Genomic DNA, 11549 nt, shown 5'->3' with positions numbered 1-11549 from the left:
CTACTATCTTTGGAATGCTGAAATGGATTCAATTCACTTCCTTGACATTTGGATAAGCACAGATGACAGACACAACAGATTTAATGAATTCCATAGTCAAGAGTATCATATTGTTTTGACATAAATACACTAAAAAATCACTCTATGAAAATCATAAGGTTCATAAACAAGCCCATCTTTCAGTATATGATTTCAAGTTGTGGCCTCCTTCCCTATATAAGTCTTCTTTTTTCTCAATCTCCCCTCCTGTCCATTTTCTTGGAAATAGCCAGCTGCAATTTAGTGCAGGTGGCAAAACTAAGAAGCTAAGGAGGCAAGAAGCAGAGACTGGAGTGAACCAGGGGTAAGTGAACCCAGGCAGTTCTTGCACAGGGGCAACTAAAGCAGACTGGGTGAGGAGGTGTGCAGTGAGAACAAGTGTGTGGCCACCCTGGTCAGTCACAAGTACAGTACAAGATAAAGAAGGCAAGCAGCATCAAGAACAGGAAAACAGCAAAGGAAGAAAGAACAGGCAGGCTCAGAGCTGACCTCTTATTAAGCAACACTGGCAGCAGTACTCCCGGGTTTGGGGCTGAGAAATTTGTATTCTTGATCTAAGCCCACAAAAATAGGGGGAAGAAAGTATTTTAAACAACAAAGTGCATGTAACATTAAAAGGCAGCTTAGCGGTATAAATACAAAAGAGTGAAAGCCCAGCATAAATCTCTCCCCTTAAAAAACAAACCAGGGGCCTCCCTGGTGGCGCAGTGGATGAGAGTCCGCCTGCCGATGCAGGGGACACGGGTTCGTGCCCTGGTCCGGGAAGATCCCACATGAAGCGGAGCAGCTGGGCCCGAGAGCCATGGCCGCTGAGCCTGCGCGTCCGGAGGCTGTGCTCCGCAACGGGAGAGGCCACAACAGTGAGAGGGCCGCGTACGGCAAAAAAAAAAAAAAAAAACCAGAACAAGTCTCAGCTCAGGCACTGAATGTGTCTCAGCCATTAACTAATTGTAAATTATTTACTCTGTCTCTGCCTACGTTTAAATGAGTGGTTACTTTAGAACATATGATTAACAAGGTCTTTTCCAGGTCTGAAGTTTCCTGAATCTAACGGATTTAACAACCTGTAACATTTGTCACACAGGATGTAGTTTCTTTCTATGGTATGTTTGTTACTCCACAACAGGGAGAGCACAGTACACCAGAATATAAATAAGAGAATACAGAACCGTGTCCAGTATCCCTACAGACCACACTTCATCATCATCTTTCATTAAATCCAGGAACAAACAAATTCCCAATCTTCTCCTTTAAAGCAATCCACAAAGTCTTAAGAAAAAACAAGGCCTAAAATCTAGGCACCAGGCTTCACTTTAAATACACTCAGAGATGGGTAATTTAGTCACTGTGATGTGAATTTTAACTAAGCTTCACTTCAGCTCCTTTTTACAGGACATATTCTAATGCCATTACACTTTTCTGTTTTTCAATACTCTGAGGTTTCTATTTGCTGTATGTTTCATATCCCACTTCAAAAAGTATAGTCCAGAACTGGCAGAAAGCTAAACAATAATCCAGGGGGTCAGTTTATCAGTGGGCTCTACATACAAAAGCCAATCTATGCTGAATTTCAGCTTTATCACTTAGACTAAGTGCCACCTAGTGGCAAGTATTGTATTTTATTAAATCCATTCAAGCCATGTTCATCCAGCAAGTACAAACTGGCCAATAGCAGTTGCTCCACAATCATGCAACAAAAGTAAAATATTGGCCCAGTCTTTACAAAGCTCGCTGATAGATTAGATAAATGGATATAGACAGAAGAAAAAAAAAGATAATACAAGTATATTTACACAACTGCAGAAAAACGTTAAATGTTATATCAGAAGCATGCAAAAATATTCAGTATTTATTTAAAAGAAACAAACACTGTTAGGTAGGTTCTCTAACACCTGTTCATCTCACTCAGACTTTCCCACCTGTAAATACTTCATCACTCAGGTTTCAATCGTTCAGTGTCCCCCCACCCGGTCCCACCTTCTCTTCCATGCTTCTCCCCACCCCCATCTAATATCCTTTAAATTCTATTCCAGAAAGGGGGAAGAGGAGAACCTATTTTTTGAGCACCTACTACTCCCAGAACTGAGTTATTAGGCATTTTATATCCTGTATCTCATTTAATCCTCATATTGATACCATGAAGTATTATTTTCTCCCACTTTTTAGACAAGGGCAAGACTTAGATTAAGTGACATGCTCACAGCCACAGATTTTATCTACTGCATCGATTCCAAAGCTCCCTATTACCACCCTGCCCCCAAAAGTGTTGCTTTGTTCCTTCCATTCCTAGGCTTTCCAAAATCAGACTTTGCTCATATATATTTCTCTTATGTTCTCCATCAACTCCAATCTATTTTACACTACAATTGACCCTCGAGCAGCACTGGTCCACTTACATGAATATTTTTTTCAGTAATGAATACTAAGTACCACGTGACTCAGGCTCATTGAATCTGAGGATGGAGAACCATGGGTACAGAGGAACCTCAGGTACCTGAAGGTCCTACTACAAGCTATTCGCCCCAACCCACCCCCCCACACACCTGTGTTATTCAAGTGTCAACTGTATCTACACCCAGCCTCACCTCTTCAAAACTCGGTCAGTGCCCCCCCCATGCCTGTTTGATATTCAAATCCTTGGCTTAGCACTCAAGGTCCTCTAAGAGGCCCCAACCACTTTTCTAGCTTTATTTTCTACCACTCCCTATGACCTCTCCTCTCGAATTAAAAGATAATCATTTGCACCCATGTTCCCATCAACATTATACATCTGTTAAACACATATAATCTCCCTTATTATCTGTGTACTTTCCACTAAATCATGAGCTTCACTGGACCATTTTTTAGCCATCTTTAAAAGGTTTTATACAGCGGTCTTATACCTATTAAGTGCTCAATAACTTTAATAAATATATTATTAAAACAATTATAAAGAACCACTAAAGCATGGTTATACTCTTCATTTCCCTTAACCATTCCTTCATGTCTGGGGATCTCAATATTTCTACCTCTTCCACTTGGTGTATGGATCAGGAGCTCTGTACAGAACTACATAATTTTTTCCATGAAAAAGTTCCTCATACTCAAACCGAAAGTTAAATGATTTGAAAAAGTATGCTGGAAACAATGGTGACAATAAAAAATTCAGTGGTTGCAGGATGGGATAAGACAGGAGAGAGCAATGGACAGGCAGAGCACAGAGGATTTTCTAGGGCAATGAAGCTACTGTTTGATACTACAACGGCACATACATTTGTAGATACGTTATACATTTGTCCAAACCCACAGAATGCACACCAAGAGTGAACCCTAACGTAAACTATGGACTTGGGGAGATAATAATGTGTCAGTGTAAGTTCATCAGTTATAACAAATGTACCACTCTGTTGGGGGATGTTGGTAATACAGGAGGCTATTTGTGGGGGGGCAAGGAGTACACAGGAAATATCTGTACCGTCCCCTCAATTTTGCTGTGAAACTAAAACTGCTCTAAAAAATAAGTTCCAATTAAAAAAAAAAAAAAGGAATTCCCTGGCAGTCCAGTTGCTAGGACTCGGCGCTTTCACTGCTGGGGCCCGGGTTTGATCCCTGGCCGAGGAACTAAGATCCTTGAAGCCGTGTGGCACGGCCAAAAAAAAAAGTATTCTGGATAAAAAAGCAAGATCTTAGTGGATCTGCAGTTTTCCAAAAACGGAATACCACTGTTCCAAAAGAAGTTGTTTAAAGAAAAAATATATAACACTGATTCTCTATTTTATAAGGCAACTGATACTGCAGTTATATAACACAATCTTTACAACACTAGTAAAAAATAACAGGGTTTCATAAAGTGATGAACATTTTTCCTAGTTATATAAACTGTTTATGAGAAACTATTCTTATTCATTTACAACTCTATCATCTAATTAACAAGTGCACAAAAAATGTTAGTTCTAAGGCCAAATTAAAAATATGGAATATAGATGGGACTTCCCTGGTGGTCCAGTGGATAGGATTCCACGCTCCCAATGCAGGGGGCCAGGGTTCGATCCCTGGTCAGGGAACTAGATCCCGCATGCATGCCACAAATAAGAGTCCGCACGCCGCAACTACAGATCCAGCCTGCCGCAACTAAGACCTGGCACAGCCACAATTCATTAATTAATTAAAATACTGAATATAGAAAAGAAAGCATGGGAGGGGAATTAAAAAGGGTCAACTTGATTTTCTAGTGTATTCCATCTTACATCCAATCAGCACAGCATTTTCATTGCAAGGCTTTTTCATTGCAAGGCATTTTCATTGCAAGGCAACTTAGGATACCCAAGATGCAGTGGTTTCTTTCTTTTCGTTTTTGTAAATTTAAATATTCCCAAAACTGCCATGAACTTACCAATGTGACTGAAAAGCTGTCATGCTTATCACTCTTCATTGTCTCAACACAACAAACCTACACAAATATTTATACAGATAAGTAATTACTACCAATTATACAAACCAAGCCAGAGTGCCTCCAATGCTTGCTTTTTCCCCAGTAGTAAGTTGTGTTCAGGAAATGCATTACCCTTTTCACACCATTAGGATATCATTTCACTCCCTGAAGCAGAATCAGGCCTGATGAGACATAAGTGACATCTTGATGTTGTACCAGGCCTAACGGGCATCCAGAACTATGGGCAAGGTGTCCTGAGAGATGGTAGCAGCTGGGCATTCAACATTCCTACATCATTATAGCTGTCCAAGCAGAGAAGAGAGCAGGAAGAAGCAGACCCCAAAAAGTTGGGGGCGACTCAATGACAACATGTGTGGTCAAGCAGTAATGTATCAAATATGTCTGCTCAAAATGCCAAGGCATATATTCAAAGGGCTGCAGTCCTCTGCACTAAATACACTGCTGCCTTCCTAAGACATGAGCCACAAACCACAGGTTGCAATATAAGAAAGTTCATCTTGAATCCTGCCTGTGAAAGGTTACCAAAAGAAACTGATTATTAAAATTGAAGTATTTGTATACAGTGCTTTACTATTTACAAATCACTTACACATCCATTGTTTTGACACACATTTTACCTTACTTGATAGTCACAATGTATCCAGCAGATAAACACAACAAAATTATCATTACTTATTTTATAGAGGTAGAAACTGAAGCTTAAAGAAATTATCTATAAGTAATCTGTCCACAAAACCTGAGCCTTCCTGAAGATTATAAACTTATTTGGTTCAATCGTGTGGATCCCCCCAAAAAAGCAGCCTACAGTGTCTTAAGGTTTAATGCATGTCCCTATGCATCTAAGAAGTACTTAAAACCCTTAAAAATAATGAAACCTTTTGAAAAACACTGAATAGTCAACCATACAAAAAAACAAAATATTTAAGCTTGTCAGTTTGTACAAATACACTACTTTCTAAAAATCCAAAGGAACTTTTGCCTAAGAATTTTACTACAATGTTGTCAGGGGCTATAAGACTGTCTTTGACTGAAAATATCAATTCCTTTGGGTACTTCAGCAATTAAATACCCTATAGAATCAATATATTCCCTGTACACATCAAATTCTGCTTACACGAACCATGTTGCATCATGGTTTCAAAGTTCTCTGAGTCCTTTGTTCAAAAAACTTTTTACTGAGTCCCCATCATGTTCTAGACACTCTTCTAAGAATATATAATTTTTTTTAACGTTATCTGTCATCAAGTGACCAACAGCCTTTGGGTATGACAGACAATTACAATTCAGTATGACACTTCCAAGTGAATTATACCCAGTCCTTTAAGAACACACAGGAGGGGTACTGAACCCAGCCTGGTGGATCAGGGTAGAATATCCTCAGACCAAAATCTTGAATAATAACCTACCTAACACCAGCACTTTTCAAGCACAGGGATACATTAAACCGTGGAGCCCATACAAGGAACTCCAAGTTCTTGAATATGGCTGGAGAACTGAATATGAAGGGAGAGAAAGGCAAAACAGTTCAGCTGGAGAAAAGGTAAATGAAATAGTTATACAGGACCCTATATGCCGTGCTAGCTAACATTTTTTGAGCACTTGCTATATGCCAGGCATCCTCAAATGCTCTCTTGCATTTAATCCTCACAGAGAACCACTGAGCTAAGAATAATTACCTTGCAACTGATGGAGGAGGCAAGGAGAGGTTAGATCGTTTGTCAATCTTATAGAGGTTTTAAGTGGCAGAGACAGAACTGGAACCCAGTTCAGATTAAATCCTAAAAGTGAGCTCATAAACTCTCCACTCCACTGCCTCTCTTAATGAAGGCTGCTAGGGGGAGCCATTGAAAGGTTTTTAAAATAAGGAGTGAAGTGATCGGATTTGCTCTTTAGAACGACTATGTGGAAGTTGGACAAAGGGGGTGAGTCTAGAAGCAGAAAGAGGAAGCTGCCAATGTCTGTAGCAATCCAGGTGAGAAACGATGAGAGCATGAATTGTGGCAGTGAGGATGAAGGAGACAGATTCAAGAGTTTTTCAGGACGGAAAATTATCAGTTCTTAGTGATTAAACATAAAGAGTTAGTGTGAGAGAGAAAACCTGGCTTGGGGAACTATTGGGACATGACATAATCTACCAGGAATAGAGAAGCAACTGGTTTTGTTTTTTCAATAAATATCTACAGAGTATCTCCCAAATGCGAAACACTTTTCTAGGCCAAAGGTCAAGTCTGAAATTATGGTACTGGTTGTTAGAAAATATTGAGAGTAAATGACAAAGCATTAAAAAATATAAGGTATATTGAAAATTAATCACTACTATTAACAGACTTGGCCTAGAGTCTAGTGAAAACATTTTGTGCTACCATTTAAAACAAAAGAGTACCACATGCAGAAAACAAATCAACAGAGGAAAGGCATCCCACAATTTTAAAATGTGTTATTATATTTGAGTTTGACAGATCTTCACTCTCTTACACAACACAAACACACACACACACACACACACCCCACCCTGTAATGTGTTTTACTTATCCCTCTCCCTCTTAAAAACAGTATCAATTTTATTACCCTAACTATAATACATATTTGGAGATTTTTCATCCCACTATCACCACTGTGATTTGCCAAGAACTTAGTTCATAACCTCCTACTTGATTTCCTATAAAATATAACCTACTTCACATTGGCTTAATTCAGTAACAATTCCTAGATTTTTTAACCACACCTTTCATCCAAGGATGCTCTGTGCAAATCCTAAGGCACAGCAATCCTGTGCAGATGTGGCAAGTTACTACAATTCCCATTTTACTACATAGTTAGGAAATTGGCCCAGGGGAAGTAGAGTAACTTGGAAATAATCACAAAGCCAGATGCCAAAAATAACAACTTTTAGCCAATCCATGAGAAAATACTGCCCCTAGTTGAAATAACATGAAATTTAGTATTAGGAGGAAACAAAATGTGAATAATGTTTTAAAGCCAAGTCCTGGGTTTTTTAAATATATTTTTTTAAATGACCGAATACTAAAGATTTGTAAGAACTTTCAAACACACCATTTTTTTCCCTAATACTTTATCCATCCAGAGAGCCAAAGATTATTTAATGAATTACATCTGGCAAGAGTAGCTTCCCTCCCACCCCCAAAACGTTTTTTATCTTAGCCACTTAAGACACTGATAGAAATCTGTGGGTATAGAATAGGTAAGTTTTAAACAAACCTATTTAAGAAGCATATATTAGAACAGGAGTCAAAATACCCCAAGTAAGCCTCTTATATTTTTTCCTGAAAGTATACCCTCTGCAGATCCATCTGCAACACGCATGGACAATACATTTAAAGCTTTAATAGTCAATACTCAAAATGAAAGTTTCCCAATTACAACTAATGCTGTATGTTTCTAAATATGCTGCTATTTAATATGATTTAATAAAGGTAGTTTTATTTGGTCATGAAGTAAAGGTCTCACACGATTTATAAACAAAAAAACACAACTTGATTTTTAAAAGTTGCTTTTATGAGGTTTGTGTGATCATTCTTATCTGCACACATCAGAGCAAAATACCTTCCATTATTACAAGGTATTTGCTTACAGTCAGAAACAACAGTGTGTGCTCAAGATTTCACCTTCAAAAAGAATGATTATGCCCTAGGAACAAGTAAGGCAGACAAATGATTATAGGTGGAATCCACTCATGGAACCCAGACTGCAAATTTTCACAGAAGCCTCACATATCAATCATGAAAGATGATTTTCCATTAAGTAAAATTCAAACTAATTCATACTAATTCTAATCACAGCCTTATAAAAAAATGCTTTCTTCTCCACCAACATTCCTCACATTTGTATATCCTCTACTAGTAGCACTTCATGTGGTTTACAAATGAAATGACACTCCAAGTGATTTTATGGATAACGTATCTTCTAAAAGTAGTGATCAGCTAGTTGGGGCGGGGGTGTACCTCCTGAACAGTCTACTCAGCCTAGTAATACTGGTAAATCTAATACCTCTCATTCCAGCACCAGAATATCCATGCCATTTAAACGCACCATACCACCGTCCCCCAACTCCCACACCAAACTCGAAGCTTTTAACATTTCCATAACAATAAGCACTCTGAACAAATTAAAGCTCCTTTAACACTAGAAGTGCCTTTACCTTACTTAAAGACTATTACTTAAATGTCTTTTAATTGCATTTGATTAATGCATTCCACAAAGATTCCAGAAGCAGTAGTCATCAACCCAAACTGCACTCTTAAGTGCTTTTTCCTCGTTTCAACTTCGAAGATGGGGCAGAAGAGCTGTCATAAATCTACAGAGCAAAAGCACGTAACTGTAAACTATCTAAAAATTAAGAAAAAGTAAAATATTTATATTAAATTTCCAAGCAGGATGCCCTCCCTTTTTCCTTGCAAAGCAGCAGTTACTGGTAAAATAACTGAACTCTTGAAAATGCTGAAATTCTCCACCCCAAACCAACATTCACAAGTTTTTTAACACCAAATACTCAACTGCTATGCACGTACCAAATGAATATCCAACGTAACAATTTAAACTATTCTCGCACGCCAACAGAAAAAAAACACCTTTCGTCTCTACAACACCCTCAGGTAACCCAGATGCAAAGCTACGACAGCTGCCCTTGGCCTAGGCCATCAGAAACCAAGGGGCGGGAGGGCGGGTACTGGGGTTGGGGGGGGGGCGAATAACCAAGAGACCTTTTTCCAGGGCTACTGTTGCCAAGCAAAACAACCAGGGGCCCAAAGAGACCGCGAAGAAAACTGGAGACACTGTAATCCCGAGAGAAAGGGGTGGTGGGGAGGTGTGCACGCAATCCCGAGAGAAAAGGGTGCGGAGAGGAGGAGCGCTGAGGAGGAAACCAAGTATCCCCACGCATCTTTCAGACGCACAAAAACAACAACAAACCCTAGGGTCTGTCTGTACTTAGGAGCACCAGATGGAGTCCCCGGGGCTGGGACAGTTCAGCCGACAAACACCGTGGATAGTGGATAAACCAACCGATGATGGGAGGTGAAGGGGGTACCAAACGAATAAACCACTGAACGGGGAAGACAAAGCCTCCGGGGGTGATCAAGGGCCAAGCAGAAAGGTGAGAGGGAAACGCAAGAGAGAAATAATGGGAGAAAAATTAGAAGAAAAACAGAAATGTGGTACCTGGGCTGTGGCAGGTCACTGAGCTACCGAATAGAGAGGGGCACAACAAAGGGGCACGGGAGGAAGGACAGCTGAGGGGAGGAGATGAAGAAGGGATGCGGGGCGCGACGGGTCGGACAAAGCGCCCAAGGCGGCGAAACAAAGGGCCGGGGGTAGAGAGTCGCGGGGGGCAGCGGGGAGAGACAAAGCGCCCGGGGCCGGGGGCACCCGCCCGGCGAGAAGGCGACGACGGCCTCAAGGAACAAAGCTGCGCGGGGCCGGGAGGCAGGGCCAGCGAGCGGCAGCGCGGAAGGCGCGCTGCGGGCACGGAGCCCGCGGGCCCCGCGCTCCGGGCCGCACTCACGCCCGCACCCACCGGCCTCGCCGCCGTCGCCACCCGCCCTCACGCGCCGGAGCCCGAGCCACAGCAGCGCAGAGCGGGCAGCGCACGGCCACACGCCGCCGCCGCGCTCGGCGCACGCTACACCGCCCCCGCGGCCCCCGGACGCCAAGCGTGCCGCGGCCCTCGAACCCGCCACCAGCCGCGGGCTGCGAGACGCCCGCAACTTTCCCGGTTCCCAGCGCTCCGATTCCCCCAGACTTACCCTGTCACAACAGGCGCCATCTTCCACAAACTCTCGCCAAAACTCCAACCCTCGCGAGATTCCCCCTGACGCCTTCCCTGGTCCCTCTCCCCCGCCCCTTCCCTTTTTCCTCACTCCTCGATTCCACCCAGCCCCCGCGCTCCCTTTTCCCTCGCAGCAGCCGCGAAGAGCCAGACGCCTCGCGCCGCCAGCGGAGTAAGGGATGCAGCTCACTGCCTTCCCTGGAAACCTACCCAAGAGATGGAGCATGCGCAGGCGGCTCCTCCGCGGGCGAGCCCTCCATCTGGTACATGGGGAGCGCTCCGGTTATCCGGGTTTTGGGACGCGCCCTGAGGGACGTACGTGGAGACTGAGGAAAACCGGAGGGGATTACAACGGGGACGGAGAATGGAGGGGTCAGGAGGCGGAGCCGAGGGGAAGAGCGGAGGGGTCCTGGGAAAATCTGCCGCGTTTCACAGGCCTAGATGAAACACCTCCTCAGATGGGTGTTTTCCAAGTGGCTTCCCGCTCACTCTAGTTCCCAGCCCTTTTCATTCATTCAAACGTTCATTGGACGCCTCCATTACGGTAATGTCAGCGTTAGGTGCTGGAGCTACAAAGATGCCTGGAGTTCGGACGAGTGACATACCAAGAACTATCTTAGTTCATTCGACCCCCTTGCTAACAGAGAGACAGACAATATTACATCGTGGTCCGACCCTCCAGAACTCTGTAAATGAACAACTTTTGCAGTTGAGCTCTATTAGAGCCTTAGCTTTCTTCTCCTTGGGTGTGAAATGAGGTCAGGCCAAGGCCTCTGGCAAAGACACCCCTACTGTGTCCACTTCGCATACACACGCCAGAGCACCGCGAAGCTTTCTCCATAAGTGAAAACTGCGTTGTAATTGAAAGCCACCACTCCCCCACCCCGCACTCAAGCCAAAGGTTTTGCTTGGGCAGAGAGCTGCCTGTCGTGTAAATCTCCCTAGGACCTCATCGCAGCCCCCAGACTTGTGTGAACCCAGATGTATACGGGGACAGACTGACAAGGTCCTCCCGTGGGCCTGGCACAGTCGAGGACGCTGCTCGTTGCCCGAAGTGCATCTCAGACAATCTAAACCTGGAAGCCCCCGAGCAAACTTGGCCCGTCTGGGCACTTACTAGAAAGGTGCAGGACCCGAGCCCTACCTCTTCCTCCCTACCTGCAGCACCACTTTCTTCCCCCCACCCTTGCCCTTTCAATTCCTAGAGATTCCCAGATCCAGCACTGCCTCCCGCAGGGAGTCCCAAAACCCGGAGAACTGGAATCCAGAGCCCGAAACCTGCTGAAGGCGCTG

General features: G+C 43.2%; 1 protein-coding gene across 5 annotated transcripts in view; it reads right to left on the bottom strand.

The window, feature by feature from the left end:
* The window catches only part of LOC307185311 (recombining binding protein suppressor of hairless), a 233090-nt gene that overhangs the window by 106900 nt on the left and 114641 nt on the right, over positions 1–11549 (bottom strand). Inside the window, exon 1 of one of the 5 annotated variants that reach the window (XM_079919375.1) lies at positions 10467–11391. The exons of 2 other annotated variants lie outside the window; for them this stretch is intronic. In XM_079919375.1, coding sequence (XP_079775501.1) covers positions 10467–10525 — 59 coding nt within the window. In that variant the 5' untranslated portion in view covers positions 10526–11391. Of the gene's footprint in view, positions 1–10233; positions 10281–10466; positions 11392–11549 lie in introns of those variants that run through there. 2 more of the 5 variants (XM_079919378.1, XM_079919374.1) reach the window with 2 other exon arrangements.

The sequence above is a fragment of the Stenella coeruleoalba genome (assembly GCF_951394435.1).
Source record: "Stenella coeruleoalba genome assembly, chromosome: 4".
Lineage (NCBI taxonomy): Eukaryota > Metazoa > Chordata > Mammalia > Artiodactyla > Delphinidae > Stenella > Stenella coeruleoalba.
This window is presented reverse-complemented; position numbering and strand designations above follow the sequence as displayed.